At 59.5% G+C, this 20,038-nt stretch overlaps 1 protein-coding gene across 1 annotated transcript; it reads left to right on the top strand.

The window, feature by feature from the left end:
• The first annotated feature begins 1,250 nt into the window (after positions 1-1,250).
• Positions 1,251-20,038, top strand: PCED1A (PC-esterase domain containing 1A). Its single transcript, XM_074951987.1, has 10 exons — positions 1,251-1,315; positions 2,261-2,389; positions 7,497-7,605; positions 8,328-8,407; positions 10,089-10,321; positions 11,187-11,337; positions 13,950-14,196; positions 14,625-14,708; positions 15,516-15,731; positions 18,623-20,038. Exons 3-10 carry the CDS (start codon positions 7,533-7,535, stop codon positions 18,832-18,834), a joined length of 1,296 nt encoding a protein of 431 aa, XP_074808088.1. The 5' UTR covers positions 1,251-1,315; positions 2,261-2,389; positions 7,497-7,532; the 3' UTR covers positions 18,835-20,038.

Below are 20,038 nucleotides of genomic sequence, written 5' to 3'. Positions count from 1 at the left end.
AGCTACAACTAATCAGGAGAAAGATCTTGGAGTCATCGTGGAGAGTTCTCTGAAGACATCCACGCAGTGCACAGCGGCAGTCAAAAAAGCAAACGGGATGTTAGGAATCATTAAAAAATGGATAGAGAATAAGACGGAGAATATCTGATTGCCCTTATATAAATCCATGATACACCCAGCTTGAATAGTGCGTACAGATGTGGTCCCCTCATCTCAAAAAAGATACACTCGCATTAGAAAAGGTTCAGAGAAGGGCAACTAAAATGATGAGGGGTTTGGAACAGATCCCATATGAGGAGAGATTAAAGAGGCCAGGACTTTTCAGCTTGGAAAAGAGGAGACTAAGGGGGGATAGGATAGAGGTCTATAAAATTATGAGTGGTGTGGAGAAAGTGAATAAGGGAAAGTTATTGACTTGTTCCCATAAGATAAGAACGAGGGGCCACCAAATGAAATTAATGAGCAGCAGGTTTAAAGCAAACAAAAGGAAGTTGTTCTTCACTCAGCGCACAGTCAACCTGTGGAACTCCTTGCCTGAGGAGGTTGTGAAGGCTAGGACTATAACAGGGTTTAAAAGAGAACTGGATAAATTCATGGAGGTTAAGTCCATTAATGGCTATTAGCCAGGGTGGGTAAGGAATGGTGTCCTTAGCCTCTGTCTGTCAGCGGGTGGAGATGGATGGTAGGAGAGAGATCACTAGATCATGACCTGTTAGGTTCACTCCCTCTGGGGCACCTGGCATTGGCCACTGTCAGCAGAGGACACTGGGCTGGATGGACCCTTGGTCTGACCCACTCTGGCCGCTCTTACGTTTTTAAATGGGGGTATACATTTAAGCTGAGCTTCTATTATGGTGTCTTTAAAGTTTCCAGGCAGCCTGCAGGGATTTCACTTTTGGCAGGGCACCTTTTAATTTCTGTTTCACTAACCTCTGCGTTTTTGTGTAGTTCCCCTTTCTGAAATTAAATGCTCCAGTGTGGGCTCAGACTTTCCGGGGGGGGCGGGGGTGTCTCGGTCCAGCTGACCTCTGCTCCCCTGCCCCCCCCCCCCGCATCAGCAGCCCCCCACACTCGGCACTGCTGCTGTCCCGAGAGCCTTCTCCTCTGCAGCGGCAGCCTCTGCCCCCCCGGCCCCCCAGCGCCCAGCTGCGCGGCCGGCCCCCCACCCCCGGGGCGGGGCGGGACGCGGGCAGGAAAGCGGAGTGCGAAGGGGGCGAGCCGGGCCAGGCGCAGGCGGCCGAGCGGGACGCGGGACGGCCGGGCTGGCTGCCCAGCCATGCGCCCCGCGGGCAGGCGGGCTCGGCGCCGGGGGCAGGTACGGGGACAAGCGCGCGGGCTCCGGGCGGCAGCGCCCCCGGGTCACCCTTGTGCAATGGGGGGTAACACGGGCACGACCCCCCCTCCCCGGGCTGGTGTGGATCCGGGGTAACGCGGCTCGAACCCGCGGGGCTGCGGCGGGCTCCCGGTCCCGGGCGGCTGGAACTCGCAGCCTGCGCGTCCCTCGGCTCGGGCAGGGGGAGTCGCCTGGTCCGCTCAGCCTCTTCCCGGCCCCCCGGCCCTGCTGGCTGCGGGGCCTGCAAGGGGGCGGTTCGGGTCTGGGGCTGAACGGTCCGGCTGCGGCATGGGCCCGTGTGACCGCAGGCGCCGAGGGGAGTCTCCCGGCGCGGCGCAGGGGCGGCTGCCTCCCGGGAGCGGCCCGCGGGCCCCGCCAGCGCCCGGCCGGCGGCGTTCCCGGCGCTGGTTGTCGAAGGGCTCGGTCTTGTTCGACGCCCAGCTCCCAGGGGGTGTTTCCTGGGGCCTGACCTGCCGGCGCAGGGCCGGGCGTCACCTGGGGCAGGCGCTGCCCCTCCGCTCACAGCAGGCGGCCGCCACAGGTGGGGTTAAAGGGACCCCGCTGGAGGGAGTCAGCCCCCCAGCCCCGAGAGGTTAGCTCCCCCTCCTCGCCCAGCCGCAGCTGCCGGGTTTGGACACGGACAGCACTTCACCCTCCCTTTGTTGAGGCGTGTGAGGGACCCGCACGCAGCGAAGGAAAGAGCTCCCTCGGGGCGGGGATACACGTGTTTGCCTCTCACCTCTTCCAGCCCTGGCCATGGTAGGGCTCTCACGGGCCTGAATCCTCCTTCAGCAGGGCCAGGGCGAGCGCTGGGGGAGTTAGTCTGTTACCCCTGAGCCCAGGCCTCCTGGCTGGGGACCTTGGCAGCAGCGGCCGGCAGAGATGGGGTTTGTTTTTCTGACTGATGCCCCTTTAATCCCTGAATAGCCCCATGTGATTGGCCACCCGCCGGAGACCGACACCGCTCGCCTGTGGCTGCTCTGTAACTACTAGCAAAAGGCCAGAGCCCTGTCCCGGCACCCAGGCCGCTTGCTCGGGAAGGTGAGCGCACTGGAGGTAATTGCTTCACTTCCAGATATTTTCACAGCTGGTCACAGGGGTGACTCTTGGGTGGGCACTTCCTGGCAGTGAGTGACTGGCTGGGTGAAGGGTCTGAAGGAAAGCGAGAGAGCCAAGTGCAGGCCTGGGGGGGCTCCTCCCTGCTTTGGTGCCAGTTCAGAGAAGGGCTTAAAAAACTAAGGCACCAAACCCTCTTCCTGCTGGGATGAGCCCCCATGCCCCTTGCCAGGAGGCAGGGAGACCTAAAGGTAGCCGTTGTGTCACAATTGCGGCTTTTAAGCTAATGGAAACACTTGCCCTTGGTTTAGCCCTGTCTACGCTAGGAGTACGGTCTCCGAAAGCTCTGGCTGAGCCAGCGATAGCCATGGTGGTGGAGAGCAGGAGAGGGCTTCTGTCTCATTTAACGCAACCCCGTGCAAAGCTGTTAGTATTGCAATTCAAAGCTCAGTCCTGCAATGGACAAGTTCATGGGCATGTCTTTGAATATACTCGGGCATTTCACAGTAAGCTGGAGCTATGCAGCCAAATAAAGAGGAATAGAAGATGCTGTCTGTATATGATGGTGTAGTCTTCCTTATAAGGTTGGTTCATGCTGTAATGCAAGGACAGATCCCACCTTCCCAAGACACGTAGATGACAGGGGATGGATCACGTGATGATTCCCTGTTCTGTTCATTCCCTCTGAAGCACCTGGCATTGGCCACAGTCAGAAGACAGGACACTAGGCTAGATGGACCTTTGGTCTGGCCCTGTATGGCCGTTCTTATGTTCTACAAGGTAGTTTGCTGAGCATAACTAATTACGATTTAGGATTAGTTTGGCATGAGGAACTGATGGGCGGGTGACAGGAAGCCACAAATTAAGCAAAAAAAAAAAAAGAAAAAAAGAGAGGAGTACTTGTGGCACCTTGGAGACTAGTCATAAGAGAGTTGACTGATAGGAAGTTTGAAACCACAAGTAAAGGGTTCAGAGTAGCAGCCATGTTAGTTTGTATCCGCAAAAAGAACAGGAGAGCTGTAGCTCACGAAAGCTTATGCTCAAATAAATGTGTTAGTCTCTAAGGTGCCACAAGTCCTCCTGTTCTTTTTGTGGCACCTTAGAGACTAACACATTTATTTGAGCATAAGCTTTCATGGACTAGAGCCCACTTCATCGGATGCATAGAATGGAACATACAGTAAGAAGATTATACACATACAGAGAACAGGAAAAGGTGGAGTAAGAGGCTAATTAGTTAAGATGAGCTATTATCAGCAGGAGGAAAAAAAACCCCTTTTGTCCTGATCATCAGGATGGCCCATTCAGACAGTTGACCAGAAGGTGGGAGGATACTTAACATGGGGAAATAGATTTAATATGTGGAATGACCCAGTCTCTCTTCAAACCCAAGTTTATGGGATCTCGTTTGCAGATTAATTCAAGCTCAGCAGTTTCTCCTTGGAGTCTGTTTTTGAAGCTTTTCTGTTGCAAAATTGCCACCTTTAAATCTGTTACTGAGTGGCCAGAGGGGTTGAAGTGTTTTCCTACCGGTTTTTGAATGTTATGATTCCTGATGACAGATTTGTGTCCATTGATTCTTTTGCGTAGAGACTGTCTGGTTTGGCCAATGTACATGGCAGAGGGGCATTGCTGGCACATGATGGCATAGATCACATTGGTGGATGTGCAGGTGAACGAGCCCCTGATAGTGTGGCTGATGTGATTAGGCCCTGTGATGGTGTCCCCTGAATAGATATGTGGGCACAGTTGGCAACGGGCTTTGTGGCAAGGATAGGTTCCTGGGTTGGTGTTTCTGTGGTGTGGTGTGTGGTTGCTGGAGAGTATTTGCTTCAGGTTGGGGGGCTGTCTGTAGGTGAGGACTGGCCTGTCTCCCAAGATCTGTGAGTGGGAGGGATCATTTTTCAGGATAGGTTGTGATCCTTGATGATGCGCTGGAGAGGTTTCAGTTGGAGGCTGAAGCTGACGGCTAGTCACTATTGGCAGTTGAGGATGAGTCTAAGGAATACGTATAACCAAACGTACAGGTGTCAACAGCGGGGATACTATAGAAATATCATGGCAACTAATTGACAAAAGCTAATGAGGTAAATAGGTAACCAATTAACAGTGTGGTGACCCCCCCCCAGAGATATGAGTGTGGAAGCTTAGATAAGGAAAAGGGGCCAAGACACATGAATATGCCTAGCCAGGAAAAGTGTGATCAACCTACTGACAACCACCTAGGAACTGTCTGGGATGGGGAATGCTGTAAGTAACGCAAGTGCTGGTCATGTCTCATTATTTCTCTGTGCCCTGCTGGGAGGGGGGTGGGCGTTTGCCTGGTTGGCTAATAAAAATAATGGTTAAAGAAAGGGCAGGGTGGTGCCCTGCTAGCCTCTCTCCTGGAGCTGATCTGGCGGCTGACCCTACCCAGACCACTGCAGTGTAGACCCCCGCCCTGGGGTGGGCCAAGAGTAACTTAAACCCACACGTAGGGCTACAATGCAGTCTAGTTAGTATTGCTGTATTGCCGAACACTTGTGTTTCCTCACTCAGATTTAATGTTGCAATAACATAGTTCTTAGCTTTTCTCTCCCAGAAATTGAAATCAGTCTCTCAAAAGTGCCCAGTTAGGGCCCTGTCTAACCCGAGGGGGAAAGGCGGTGGTGGTGGGGAAGGCAGGTACAAGTGTAGCGTCCCAAACTTTTGCTAAACTAAACCTACAAAGGAAAAATACTATGGGAGAAAGCCGGGCCCCAGTGAATTTTGCCCTGGGACTGTTGTAGGCCAGTATTTCACCCCGGGCCGTGTGCTTTGTGTCTTGGTGATGGAGAGAAGCTGCAAAGGTGTGTACATTTTTTTGCCCCTGTTCTGTTTTTCGTACCTTGGCGCTTGTCTGCGGAAGTGGCTCCACCTCTCCCGGCCCAGTTCAAGCAGCCCAGCCCCCTAGCTCTGAGGCAGTCCTGCCAGTATAAAAGGGCTTTTACCAGTGTACTTATTCCCAGATGGGAAAGGGAACAAGCCACACTAGTGTAAGGACCTTTCATCCCAGTATCGTTACAGCAGTGCAAGGCATTGGTGTAACGATTCCCATAGGTGAGCGCGTCCCTAACCAACGTAGCACAAACGGAGTGGAAAGAGCAGGAGTCGAGTCTGCAGAGAGGAACTCGGGGGGGCGGTGACCAGAGGGGCTGGAGCTGCTGAACCCTTCCCAAGGGCTCTCTTCCTCTGCAGCATGTGAGCTACATGGGTGTTAACAGCCTGAATCCCACCCCCCTTCCCCTACTTGACTGGGATTCACAGGTGGGTCGGTGTCCTGTAACCCCTCGCCCGTAAAAACAGGGCAGGCTGGTCTAATGTTAAAATCACGCCCAGGAACAAAACAAGTCCTGCCGAGGGGGAGGATGGCCTTGGTGGGTAGGGCCTGGGCTGCAGGGCAGTGGTTTCGCTGGCACAGCGATGTCTGCTAGGAATGTCGGGGGAGGCGGGAGAGAGAAACGCTGGAGCTGTGCTGGCAAAGCCCAGGCTCGACGCAGTTATGGGCCTGTTGGCAGCATAGCCCGTTCCAGTCAGGGAGTTCCCAGCATGTCCACAGACTCCCCTGGGACCTTGGCCCTCCCTCAGCTCTCATCTGCAGAGCAGTCCCTCACGCTCTCCCTTTGCTCAGAACGGGAGTTCTGGGGGGCCAGGCCTGCTTCTTTGTACAGCACCTGGCACACTGGAGCCCGGATTTCTCTCTGGCATTGCCGTATAAACCAGAGACTCCAGCTGGGCCTTCGCTCCAGGCTAAAGGAGCCAGAAGGGGCGCAGCCCCGCTCCTCTGCCCCCTGCCCGCTTCACGGCTCTCCCTGGAACAGCTGCAAGGCCGAAGCGGAGCTGAAAAGCTCCTTCTTTCCTATCAGCCTTCCAGGGGCAGGGCCGGGTTGGCGCCGGGCAGGGTCTGTGTGGTTCAATATCTGCACGTCCGGCCCAGTGCTCCATGGTGCAGAGGTGGGAACGCTGGGCCATGGCAAGCTTTGAGGTGGCTGCTGCCAACACCCGACCCCGGGCCAGAGGGTGTCTAAGGGGCTGGGCTTTAATGGGCCATCCCGGAATGGGTGGAGGAGCCAGTGGAAAACAAGCAGGGCGGCTGGGTAATTAAAGGCCCCATTCACCCTGGCTCTGCGCCTTGTTCATCCTCTGCCCCAGTGCCAGGGGGTGTCCCACGCTACGCAGCGTGTCTCAGTGCAGGGCACAAAGCAGAGTCTGACTCCGAATCCACTGCCTGGGTTCCCCTGGTCTCCGCCCTGCCTCCCACCCGGCAAGAAGCCCCCGGGGTGCAGGAGCAGCAGCCTCAGCACTCCAGGCGGAGAGGGTCCGTCCGTCCTCGCTGGGTCAGTGCCCAGGGCCTGGAGTCCCTCGAACTTGCTTTGTGTGGCTCTGTTAGTGTTCAGCTTGAATTAACGAACCGGCGACAAAGCGAGACCAGCACAGAGCAGCTCGAAGCCGCTCTGAACCGATGGGCTGACTTCTTTCCTCGTGCCCCAGTTTTTACAACGTTCACGAGGGAACCTACGATTTCCGTACCTGTTCTTGCCAGTTTCTTCTCTTGTTTTGAATGACGTTTTCCGCGAGTCTGCCGAATGTAGAGGCGTCGTGTGCTCGCTCTCCCTTGGTACTAGGTGTATGGGGGCCAGGCTTCGACAGGACCAAATATTTTATCCTGTCGCTCTGCCATTGTGTCCCATCCAGCCGTGGCATGCTGCACCGTGGCCCAGCATGCAGTTTGCGAGGCCTTCACGTAACACCGACCTTGTCCCTGACCGGGTACCAGGAAGAGGGGTCCCCGCAGCTTACCGGCTTGCTGGGCCCAAGTGCAAAGCATGCTGGGAGGATGGTCCAGACATTTTTCTCTTAGCAGAAGTACAAAGGGTTTGTGGGAAACGTGACCTGAAAACACGTCATAGTCACACAAACCACGAGCCCAACAGCTGCTGTTGACGCTGCACCTGATCCTGGCTGACAGCTCCGTGTCTGGCCTCCCTGCGCTGCCCTCCTGGCGGCGGGGGCAGTGTGCGGAGGCCGCTCCCAGCGTGGGTGGAGGAGGATGCAGGCCTCAGTCTCTTCTCTCTCCTTCGCTGAGCAGGGCTCTGCTCGCTGGGGAGCGGCCGCCTGCCGAGCCATGGTCACTTTCGTCACGCACGAAGTCCGGCAGCTCCTGCATAACAAGTTCGTGGTGGTCGTGGGGGATTCCAGTGAGTCAGCCGAAGGGACGCTGGAGCCCCCAGCGCGGGGGGTGGGTTCCCTTGACCCCTCTCGGCCACGGTAGAGCCGAGTTGTCTTTGGCTCCACGTCCAAAGTGGGTTTTCCTCCCTGCAGCCCCAGCGGGGCTCTCTGCCTCGCCAGCAACCGTGGGTTTGCCCTGGCTTGCGCAGACAGAGCGGCTGCGTGGGGTAATCCCCCTCCGCGGCAGGACTGGCTGGGGAAAGGCGAAGGGCAGCCAGGCCTCTGAACTCGCCTGCTGGGGCGGGGGGCAGGGAGTTTGAGCCCTGCAGTGAGCAGAGTGGACTTCTCTGACTTCCCTCTTGGTGCCCTGTCGTTCTGGCCCCACTCCGTAATTGAAGCTGCCCTGGGGAGGGGGGGTGTTCCCTACGCTGGGTGAGCTGGACCCGTGTCTCCGCTACGCAGCGCTGCCCTTGCACCCCCACCCCCAGAGTCCGTGCAGCACGACCGCCCTGCCCACCCCCAGCACGGCAGCTGGCATGTCGTCTCGTTCCTGACGTCTGCCCCCCCAGCCACAGCCCACCAAGCGCGCCTGGCCGGCACAGACACGTCCCATTCTGAGCAAGGGCCTCTTCCACCCCGCCCCGAACGAGACCCGGGGCTGGTCCTTGCGTTAGCGCCCAAGAGGCGAAGATGTTGCTCCCCCAAAGACAGGCGACCCCGGGCTACCTCTGTCTCCATTTTCCCCTTGCAGTCCAGCGATCGGTTTACAAGGACCTGGTGTTGCTTTTGCAGAAGGATGCTCTCCTCAGCCAGTCCCAGCTGAAAGCCAAGGTACTGAGCCTGCGGATCCAGAGCAGCCAACCTCTGTCCCACAGGGCTGGGGAACTAAACCACACGCAGCCGCCATGTCGCCGGGGCGCTTCTCCAATCCGGGGTCCGTGCCCTTGAGTGCCCCCTGCTGGGCCTTGCGCCCCCAACAGCCGTCGCTTCTGGTGCAGTCAGCTCTGGTGTGTGCTCCCCCTCTGTGGGCACAGCTGAGACAACCAGTTTGGGTGGCTGCTGCTGCATAAAGAGAAGTGGAGAAAACTAATCTGGTTGCCTGGTGGCCAGTAGCCAGACAAGCCTCCTTCCTTAGAGGTTTTTAAGGTCCGGCTTGACAAAGCCCTGGCTGGGATGATTTAGCTGGGGTTGGTCCAGCTTTGAGCAGGGGTTGGACTAGAACCTCTTGAGGTCCCTGCCGACCCTGATGTTCTCTGGCTCTAAGCCGGTGCCCTCCCAAAGGCCTGCAGACTGCGCGGTCCTGGCTCCGGGTCCGGCTCAGCACAGGAGGAAGCAGCTAGAGCTTGTTGGGTCTGAGCCAGCTGTGTCGTCTAGCAGCACTGTGGCTTGACGGGGGAGGAGGGTTTCTTGTTTCCGGTGGGAGGCTTTGAAACCCAGATGTAAATGAAGAAGCAGAACAGTCCTGGGCCTGGCGCACCCCCCTCCGCTCTCATCCTCTCATCCGTGGTTCACGTGTAGAATTGGGGGATGTCTTGCCACGTGAGTGCCCCCTGCTGGCTGGTGTTGGGAATAGCATCGTCCCACTGCGCTCCCCCGGTGGTGCTCAGCCCCTGCAGCCGTCCAGAGGGAGGGTAAAAGTGGTGATGTCCCGCGGTGCTGGGGTGGGGCCTTGAGAAGGGGCCGGGAGCTGCCTGGCCTGGGGTGGGGCTCGGCTATTGGGAGGGGCCGGAAGGGCACGCACCTACAGGCCCTAGTGTTGTCATTTGGGTCCAGGGGGAGTCAAGGCCTTGTGGTAGACCAGCACTGGGCTGGAGCTGGGGCTCTGGGATCCAACCCCAGCCCTTGCCCTGGCTTGCTGTGTGCCCTGGGCCAGCTCAGCTCCTCTGTGCCCAGAAGAGGCCTCGGGTCACTCCCTAGCTCACGGGAAGGCTGCAGGCCGTGGCTGGGCGCAGTTCTCGGGGATGGGAGGGCAGAGGACGACCTCCGAGGGTGCTAGCCAGGCAGTGGGCACGAGAGGGCATCGCTCCCCTGGGGGTAGAGCCCTGCGCACACACAGGATTTATGTCCGCAGATGTGGGTGTCCGCGGAGCTGCAGGGCTGTACCGGGAACTGGAGCAGCACGTCGGGCAGCCGCTCGCAGGAGCCAGCGCCCTGTGCGGGCAGCTCCTCCTGCGTGGCAGTACCGCCCCCAGCCCCGTCCACTGGGGCGGGCACCTGGCTCACCAGCTGCTGTCCCTGCTCGCGCTAGTGCCTGCAAGCGGCTCGCACACCCAGATTGCACACACTAGGGTGACCAGGGACAGCTGCTGGTGAGCCTGGTGCCCATCCCCATGGGCAGGGCTGGGGGTGGCACAGCCACGCCGGAGAGCGCTGGCTCCCGCGAGCGGCGGCCCGACGTGCGGCCGCTTCGCCGTGGCTGTCGATCCGGTATCGGCGCAGGGCTCCCGGTGCGGGCAGTAGGCGGGCTCGGGGGCCGCGTCACTGAGGGCTCTCGGCGCCCCGTCTCCGCCAGGGGGAGCTGACCTTTGAGAACGACTGCCTGGTGGAAGGCGGCATGCTGGGCGAGCTGACCAACGGCACCCACTACAAGGAGGTGCGGCAGTACCGCACGGACCATCACCTGGTGCGCTTCTACTTCGTCACCCGTGTCTACTCCGACTACATGGAGAGCATCCTGGCCGACTTCCAGGCTGGGCCGCAGCCCGACGTCGTCATCATCAACTCCTGCTTGTGGGACGTGAGCAGGTACCCGGGGCAACCCCCGCCCTGGCAGGAGAGCTCGGGCCTCTGCGGGGTCACATGGGGCTGCACAGCACCCTCAGGGAGAGAACTGAGCCCCTCCGGCTGCCACAGCCCAGCCAGAGTAGCTAAAGGAGACTCTCTGCTGGCAGTACAGGGCCCATGAGACACAAATCAGCGGTTCCGAGTCCGTCCAGCCAAGGGCAGTGCTGGGCACGTAGGCACACGGCAGCTGGTTCACTAAAAGCCCCTGTGTTGTGGGAGCCTGCCCCACGGACCCAGATGTTCCTGCTTTTCACTCCGTGGGGCCAGCCGGGCTCTGTCCCTCTTTTGCGTGTGCAGCCAGCAGCGTTACTTAGTGCAGTCCAGTCTGAGAGATCTGGGCAAGCCCGGTGAGCGAGCCAGGAGGGCGTTGGCTCGGCTAGTGACGGGGCTGCCGACCTGCCGCCTGCCCAAGAGGAGGGAGCTCGGTCCCGCATGTGCATTCTGCTCTGGCTGTTGGCCCGTGCCCATGGTGTCTGAGCACCTCGTGGGTGCCACTCGGGGGTGGTGAGGTGTCTCACAGCTGGGGGAGCGGGTCTCAGAGGGGCACAGACAGCGAGCGGGCCCCCAGCTTCCCTCTTGCCCCGCAAACTCCATGTCCCACGCTGGGGGATGGTGGGGCAACCTCCCCTCCCTGCCCCTGGCCGGTGGTGGCATCTCGGTGCAGAAACGCCTGCCTGGCCAGCCTCGCCCATAGAGCCGTTTCCGCAGAGCGGCTGGCCAACAGGCTCCTGCCTTTGCCCAGTGCTGCTCCTCGTGGGGGCCAGATGGATCCGACCCCGTGTCAGTCCCGAGGGCCATGACTTCTGTCTGCTCTGCTGCCCTGCAGGTACGGCCCCAAGTCCATGAAGCAGTACCGGGTGAATCTGGAGAAGGCCTTTAACCGCCTGGACAAGGTGCTGCCCCATGCCTGCCTCCTGGTGTGGAACATGACGATGCCCGTGGGCCACAAAATCATCGGGGGCTTCCTCACCCCAGAGGTAACGCGAACTGCAGCTTTGCCCCGGACCCCGGTGCTGCTCGCTGAGGGTGCTCTGGGGGATGTGCGGCTGGGACTGGGATAAAGTGCTGAGCCCAGGGGCAGGGCCAGCTACCGGGGCTGGTACCCCCGGCTGCACCGCTCTCCAGCCCACATGGGCACACCCCTCTGGTCACACAGCCCCCGCAGGGCACCCTCCTGGGACAGGCCTTGTCTGAAATCCTAGTCACAGCTCCATAGTTAACCCTCTGTCTCCTGCGGTCGAGAGCTGTAGGCTGCCTAGCTGCTGTGGGGGGTGAGGGGTTCCCGTCAGCCTGGTCTTGCCGTGCCTCGTACTGGCTGGGCCTCTGCTGACACGACGGGAGCGGATGGAAACAGGCCTCATCAGCTCTCACTGATTTCCTACTCTGAAATCTCCGAGCCAGAGGTGCATGGAGCTTAAGGGTAGAAGGGACGTTAGATCATCTAGTCTGGCCTGTCTGGCACAGGCCAGAGAAATTCCCCCACTTCCCCCCACGCTGAGCCTAGGTTTTCTAACTTTTTAATCATTCTCCTGGCTCTTCTCTGACCCCTCTCCAATTTATCAACATCCGTCCTGAATTGTGGGCACCAGAACTGGAAACAGGGATCCCAGCAATGGTCACCCCAGTGCCAAATACAGAGGGAAAATCACCTCTCGATTCCTATTTGAGATTCCTCTGTTCATGCATCCCACGATCACGTTAGCTCTTTGGCCCCAGCATCGCACGGGGAGCTCCTGTTCCACTGATTAGCCCCCAAGTGTTTTTTGGAGTCACTGGATCGAATCCCCTGTCCTGTACGTACGGCGTGCGTTCTTTGCTCCTAGATGTACACGTTTACATTTAGCCATATTAAAACACACATTGTTTGCTTGTGCCCAGTTGACTATGTGAAGCAGATCGCTCTGGATCAGTGACCTGTCCTTGGCATTATTCCCCAGTCCCCCAGTTGTTGTGCTAGCTGCAAACTTTCTCGAGGAAGATTTTGTTTTCTTTCAGATCATTGATAAAAATGTTAATAGAGTAGGGCCAAGAACCGATCCCACAGGGATGAGGATTCCCTATTTACAATTACACGTTGAGACCTATCAGTTAGCCAGTTTTTAATCCATTTCATGTGTGCCATGTTCATTTTATATTATTCTAATTTTTTAATCACAATTTTGTGCAGTATGAAATCAAACATTCTGGAGAATTCTAAGTATATTATATCAACTCTATTACTGAAACTTGGTATCTCCTCAAAGAGATCTAGTTAGTCTGATAGGCTAAAGGAAAATGGATCCTATGTTGAGTCGCATTAATTGCATTATCTTCTTTTAATTCTTTATTAATCAAGTCCCATGTGAGCTGCTCCATTATCTTACCTGGGATCGATGTCAGACTGACAGGCCTATAATTACTTGGGTCATCCTGGTAACCTTTTTACACACTGGCACATTAGCTTTCTTTTGGAACTTCCCCAGTATGCCAAGACTTACTAAAAATCAATATTAACGGATCAGCAAGTGCCTCAGTCAGCTCCTTTTAAAACTCGTGGATGCAAGTTATCTGTACCTGCTGATTTTAAAATGTCTAACTTTATATCGTCTGTTTCCCTGCCCCCCCCATACAGAATAGAAATGTTTATTGAACATGTTTGCCTTTTCTGCATTATTTCTGCATAACACCATTTCCATCTAATAATGGACCAATACCACTGTTAAGATTCTTTTTGTTCTTAATATTTAAGAAACTCCTTTTTACTCTTCTTAACTCTGCTGGCCATAGAGTTCGCATTGTGTCCCTTGGCTTCCCTTATCAATTTTCTACAATTCCTATCTTTTGATTTATGTTCATTGTTATCAATTTCCCTTTTCTTCCATTTGTTACGTATTCTTTTTTAATTTTGTTTTCTAGCTGTCTTCACTTCCACTCTAAACCTAGGTCAGTTTTTTAACCAGCACATACTTCCTTGATTGTGGCTTTTGGGACATCTAATTCTTAAACAATTCCCCCAGTGATCATTCACATTCTCATGATTAAATTCTTCCTCTCAGCTGATTTGCCTCATGTTTGTTTTTGCTGAAATTGGCCCTATTCAGCCACCAAAGATATGTTACTGGCCTGGACTTTATTCTGTTTGCAGCTTATAAATGTGATCAAGTCATGATCACTTGTACCTAAGCTACCGTTAACTTTTCCCATTCTCCTTGCCACTGGCTACCTGGCCCTGCTGCAGAAAACAGCCTGCTCTGATCAAGCATTCTCTTCTTCCTGCATTCCCGAGCCTCAGCCTGCACGGACAGGCGAGTGCCAAGGACTCAAGGGGTTAAACCTAAAGCCCCCAGCTGGGCTGCCCCCCTTGCTAGGCAGCAGGCTGGAAAGGAGTGGTAGCTCTGGGCTGGGCCCTAGCACTCCCTGTCCCTGCCTGCAGCTACTGGCAAAGAGGCCCTGCACCCCCAGGAATGGCTGTGTCTGCCAGGCCGTCCTGCTGTCTTGTACCATCCCCAGGAGCGAGGTGTTCTCGTGGGGCCGGGTCCCTGGAGTGTGGCCCTCCCCGTCTGCGGGAGCCCCGCTGGCCTGGCCCAGTGGCTCCTTTCTCTGCCCCCAGCTGCAGCACCGAGGCAAGAAGGTGCCCCACAGTGTGATCGAGGGCAACTTCTACGGGGCCGTCCTGGCCAGCAGCCACCACTTCGACGTGCTGGACCTGCACTACTACTTCCGCTTCGATGTGCACCACCGCCGGGGGGACGGCGTCCACTGGAGCCGGGCTGTCCACCGCAGGATCACCCACCTGCTGCTGGCCCACGTGGCCGACGCCTGGGGGGTCGAGATCCCGGAGAAGAGACCCCAGGACGGTGAGTGGGGGAGCGGGGAATGTCGCAAGAGGGGGTGGGAGATGGGGGGGTGCCCCTGCGGGGGGTGGGAGACGGGGGGAGGGGGTGGACGTGCTGCGGCAGCGGGGGGGGAGGGGGTGGGCGTGCTGGAGCAAGGGGGGGGAGATGTGGGGGGGAGACGGGGGGGTGCCGCTGCGGGGGTGGGGGGGGTGCGCTGCAGCAAGAGGAGGTGGGAGATGCGGGGTGGGTGCCACTGTGGGGGCTGGGAGTGTGAGGGGGGTGGACGTGCTGTGGCAGGGGGGTGGGGGGGCGGATGTGCAGCGACGGGAGGGGGTGAGGGTGGGCGTGGGGGGGAGGGGGTGAGGGTGGGCGTGGGGGTGGGAGGGAGTGGGAGACGGGGGGTGGGAGGTGGCCGCGCTGCTGATGGATCTGCTTTTCCCTTTCTTCAGGTTGCTTTCAGGCAAATGCTCTGGAGTGGGGCTCGCAGCCCGCCCCCTGCCCGGCGCCCCACGCTGCTCCGCCCTGCCCCTGGGGTAAAGATCTTGGTGGTGGGCAGGGGCTGTGGGCACCTCCTTAGATTGGGCAACCGAGCGGGGGAGGAGGCTGGGGAAGGGACCCCCGTCCACTTAGGGGGTGGCCTGTTGCCAGCTCCCAGCCCCCTCCTCAGCCAGGCTTTGGCCGCCTCTCTCCTGTGGCCGACAGCCCTGTGGCCCCCCCCCAAGGGGAGCTGGCTGAGCGTAGTGCTGCCGAGGGGGGGGTGGGCACCTTCCCCGCGCTCGTCAGTGTGTGCCCGTGTCCGTGCCCTGGAGCGCCAGCCTGCCAGCCGAGCCTGGCCAGGCCCCAGCGTGACTGACGCTGACGAGGCCCCTGCGGGGGCGGCGGGGGGCGACATGGTGGTAGCCCCCAGCTCCTCTCCTCAGCCCCCCACCCCCAGCTCCCTACTGCCACCCACAGCACCCAGGTCGTGCCAGGGGGGCTTTGGGAACAGTGCCCGTGTAGGTCACTGCTGCCAAGAGCCAGCAGGGGACGCATGCGGCCAACGCATTGCACGGCCCCGGGGCGCAGTCTCCAGGGGCCGCTGCCCCCCGAGGGCTGTGGGGGGCCGAGGGGCTTGGAGCCCCGGGAGCGCCGTCGCGGGGCCCTGCTCTCGGAGCTGCCGGTGCTACCAGCCCGGGGGGAATGAGCCGACCCGAACTTGGCCCTGGTCTCAAATGGCTCCTTCTGACCCTTCTCCCTGCACGGCCCCCCAGACTGGAGCCCTCGTCCTCGTCAAAGGCTCTCAACTCTTCTGCCCGGGACCTCCCCAGGGTCCGCGCTCGGTCACGTCTCTGACTCTGCAGGGCCCGAGTGGGACAGCAGCTGCCTGTCCTGGACGCCCCCGCCCAGCACCTGCCCGCTGCCCCCTCCGGCTCCCCGGCCCCTCTTTGACTTCTGCTGCCCCTCCGAAGATCCCATTTTCCAGGAAGACTCCCCCTTCCTCCCCAGTGACGCGGGGCCTGGCACGCCCCTCTCCGGATACATCAGCTTCGACAACTGCCCCGGATTCAGTGCGGAGGGTAGGTCCTCGGTCCCACACTCCTGCCACACCCCCCTTGGTGCACCTGGCCCTGGGGGATTCTCACTTGCGGGGGCCCCTGGCGCTCACGACTTCCTGCCTCAATCTCTCGCCCCACTCCTGTTCGGTCTGGCCTGGACACCTCTCTCTGCTGCTGCCTCTGGAGGTCGCTGCTCCACTCCGCCTGTCTCCTCTGTGACCTTTCCCACTGCTCTTGCCTCTCCGTGCCCTGCTCCTTCATCGCTCGTCCGGTGCAGCCTTCCTGGCTCTGGCGTGGCTTCCCTCCCACCCTGTGGCAGCCAAACCCTAGGAGGACGCTCAACAAAATAGACAGTGACTGATCTGTGGGACTCTCTGCCACATGACGTGACTCAGGCCAAGAGCTTAGTAGCATTCCAGAGGTGACTGGACCTGGGACGTACAGAATCACTGCAGTTACGCTCCAGAGGATTAGAGAGGGGGTCTAAATCCTCCTGCTTGGGGTCCAAGCCAGCCCTGACGCTCCCAGACCTGGGAGGAAATGCCCCTCGGGGGCAGGTTCACAATTGGGCCTTCTGGGATTTCTTGTACCTTCCTGTGAAGCAGCTGGTCACTGGCTGCCTGGGCTGGGCCGTGAGTCTGATCCGATGGGGCCGTTCCCATGTTCCTTACGGCTGTGACAGTGTATCCCTGCCCTGGCCGCTCTCCCGCTCCTCGTCTTCGCGGGTCTGCTGCCGCCTTCCTGTCCTGTGCTGCTTCTCACGCTCGCCTGTGAGCCTTCGATCTTCTCCCTGCCTGCTCCGGACTGTGTCCTGGTCCCTGCCGGCCCCGTCCCCTCTCCCCGACTGCTCCCTCTGCTGCGTGGCTCGATGGAGGAGAGGAGTCTCTCCGCGGTCAGCAGCCCAGGGACCGGGCAGGTGGGCAGCATCTTCTGAGACCTCGGTGTCGCGCTCGTTCCTCTCCTGCGCGGGTCCCCGGGCTCCCTCAGAGCGGCTCCGACGGGGAGAGCGTTGGAGCCGGACCCCGTGGCGCTGTCTGAATAACCCTGCGCCAGAGCGGCTGGGTCGGAGCCTGGCTCGGGCTGGGTCGGAGCCTGGCTGAGCTGGGCGGGCTGACACGGAGATCCTCCAGTCCTGCATGGGGGACAGGTACCCCAGGGGATTCAGTAGGGGGGCGCTCGTCCTCCGGGGTCAGCGCTGTACCCAGTGCGGCGCAGGGGCTGCCGAGATGTGAAAGGGACACGTCGGCGTCTTACAGGAGTGGGAGCTGCAGGGTGGGAAGGAATGTCTGTCTTTGGACCAGCTTCTGGGGGGGGAGAGACAAGCGTTCGACCTACGCAGAGCTGCTCCTCCGGTCTGGGCCGGGGGCTCAGAGGGCGTGTTTGCCGGAGGTCTGGGTCAGCTGACTGTGGCTTGCAGGGCTCAGGCTGTGGGGCTAAACGTCGCCGTGTAGACGGTCAGGCTCGGGCTGGAGGCTGGGCTTGGGACCCTCCCCACTTGCAGGGTCACAGAGATTGGCCCTGATGTCTATACAGCCATTTTCCAGCCCCCAGCCTGAGCGGGCGTTATCCCCTGTGTGGACGGACTCTGAGCCTCCGCGGCTGTTTAGCAGAGCTAGTTAACACCTTTCCAGGCACCACTGGAGATGAAGCGTCCTGCTAAGACCCTGCCAGTCATGGGAGGGGGAGGGAGGGTTAATGCCCTAACCCCTCCCCCTGCTACTCCCTCCCCCACCTTTTTCATAGAATCACAGAATACCAGGGTGGGAAGGGACCTCAGGAGGTCATCTAGTCCAACCCCCTGCTCAAAGCAGGACCAATCCCCAATAGTTGCCCCAGATCCCTAAATGGCCCCCTCAAGGATTGAACTCACAACCCTGGGTTTAGCAGGCCAATGTGCAAACCCCTGAGCTATCCCCCCCCCGAATCAAAATTAGCTCTGATATTCCACAGTGGAGAGAGGAGGAAGTGCAATTAGCATGTAAGGCCCTCACCAGGGGGCCCATGCCACCAGGTATTATACCTGTCCCCAGCCTCTCTCTCTTTTTGTTTTCTTTCCTCTCTTATTCCCCCCCCCCACACCCCTAGCCCCCATGACTGGAGTGGTGTTAACAGGCCACTTCATCTTGAAACATGTTAACTACTGACCCTAACCAATCTGTCCCACGCTCTGTGCACCCGGCCCAGACCTGTCTGTGTAGGTCCAACGCTCCTCTCTCTCCCCACCAGAAGCTGGTCCAATTAAGGACATTACCTCCCCCACCTGGTTTCAAGAATTGTCCTGGGCTCCTGGCCCAACTCCGAAAGAGTAACTACCTCTTCTGACCCCCGCCCCCTCGAGCCGTGTTTGTTCTGCAGCCTTTCCGGCCAGCCCGAGCCCTCATTCCACGGCGTCAAACACCCGCCGTGCTGCACCCAGGAGCTGGCTGCGTTTCAGCCCCAGCTTCAGCCGGTGAAGCCCTGGGAGACCTGCAGCCGAACCCGAAGTCTGGCGGCTTCTGGAGCAAGGACGATCGTCCTGCGCGTGTGATCCCTGCTGCTGGGACGATTTGATCGGGGTTTGCTGCAGCGGGGCGTTGCTCTGAGGGGCCCGGGCGCGGGGACGGGCTGAGCCCCATCACCGGACACTTGGCTGCGGAATGGGGGTTAGATTTGTCAAAGGCACAGAGCTGGTGTCACTGTTCAAATAAGCTGCCGGTGCCCAGCTGTCCAGGCGGCGTGAGGGCCGGTGGCTGCTGGCAGTGTGTGGGTGGGTGATGGGGGGGGCACAGGAGGGCGGCTGTGTATCTGGGTGCCCATTGCTCTGGAGAATTGGCCTGGTGCAGATCCCTGAGTCCTCCCCCGCCCCCCTGGTTCCTGTCCAGACCCTGCTGGATTGACTCGTCTCGCCCCCCACACCCTGCTTCTCGCCCTAGGTCCTGCCAGCCGCTTTCAAGCTTCCTGGGGCGCACCGCACGCTCTTCCGGGCCCGGGGCCCTTCCCCGGCTTCTCAGGAAACCCAGGACCCAGCTTCCCTCCGCACCCCCGGAGCCCGACCAGGCGAGGCCACGGCGGGCGCTCCCACGGCTTCATAATGAGGCGGCAGCCAGTGAGATGGAGGTCTGGGCCCCACTACGGTTGCTACTGAGGGGCCCCGGCAGAGCTGGGCGCGTCTCCCCGCGGGCGGGCGGGCTCCCTGCCAGGCGCTCGGCTCCGGCTCTGAACAGACTTGGGTAGGGCTGGCTTGCCTGTGTGCAGGTGCGTGCCGCGACAATGCACCTGGGCGTCGGAGGGCGCCCTGGCCGGGAGGCGGCTACCACTCAGGTGGCTGAGTAATTACATGTAGTATTTGGGGTGGGGGGCAGAGGGCTGCGGGGGCCTGGCGAGAAGGGGCTGTGATCTGCCAGGTGCTCTGGCTCAGGACAAATGCCCTGCTATTGGGCACAGCCGGGCTGGCTCCAGCTGGTGGATGCTGGCGGGGAGGGTGGGGGTTGTTTCCTTTCCCGAGAGCTGGCCGGGCTGGGTCCCTTCCTTGGAGGCTCCCTGTGGACGGCAGCTCAGGGAGCATGGCACGCCGTGCCCAGTGACGGCACTGGGAACAGGTCTAGACAGAGCGTCCCAGCCCCGTGCTGGGGCCGGGATACTGCCCCGGGAAGCGCTCTGTAGGCCAGGCCCATGAGGGGCGGAGGGCCCCATCCTGCCAGGTGCTGGAGCCGGTGAGGATTGGCAGCCACCTGGGGGAGGTGCTGAACGCCAGCCGTCTGCCAAGGGGCTGGGGCTGCTGGGGCCTCGCCCAGGGGGTCTGTCTGTCCAGCCTGAGTCTCTCCCCAGCACTGAGTCCAATTCCCCCATCCCCATCCGCTGCTGTTACAAACCTGCCCAGACGGGGCGGGCAGGGAGTGGTTTGCCCCTGCCAGGCTTCCTGCCCCGGACTGCCATGGCTGTGAACCGGCCGGTGGCCTCGCCTGCTCTCCATGGGATTCTCAGGGCTAGCTCATGTTCCTTAATCGTTGATCTGTTTTCAGCCCCCTCCGTGGGGTGTTATTTCACGAGGTGGGTCTGCACTACAGCCCCCCTGTGCCCCTTCCTGGGGGGTGGGCAGGTCATGCTGCTCTGAGGTTGCTTTACACTGGCAGGCTGCGGGGCAGAGCCCTTGGTGGCTCAGTGCACTAAAGCCCTCTAGCCCCAGCCAGGCTTGCTAGCTAGCGGGCCCAGACCTGTGCTCAGCTGCACTGAGCCGATCAGGTTGCACCAGCATAACTGTGAGTTGAGTCCCTTCCTGGCCATCTGCTTACAGGCCCGGGGGGGGCCCTGCTGCTGGCACAGTGGTTATTGAACAGCATTTCCTGTTC

This window comes from Natator depressus, chromosome 4 (genome assembly GCF_965152275.1).
Source record: "Natator depressus isolate rNatDep1 chromosome 4, rNatDep2.hap1, whole genome shotgun sequence".
NCBI lineage: Eukaryota > Metazoa > Chordata > Testudines > Cheloniidae > Natator > Natator depressus.
This window is presented reverse-complemented; position numbering and strand designations above follow the sequence as displayed.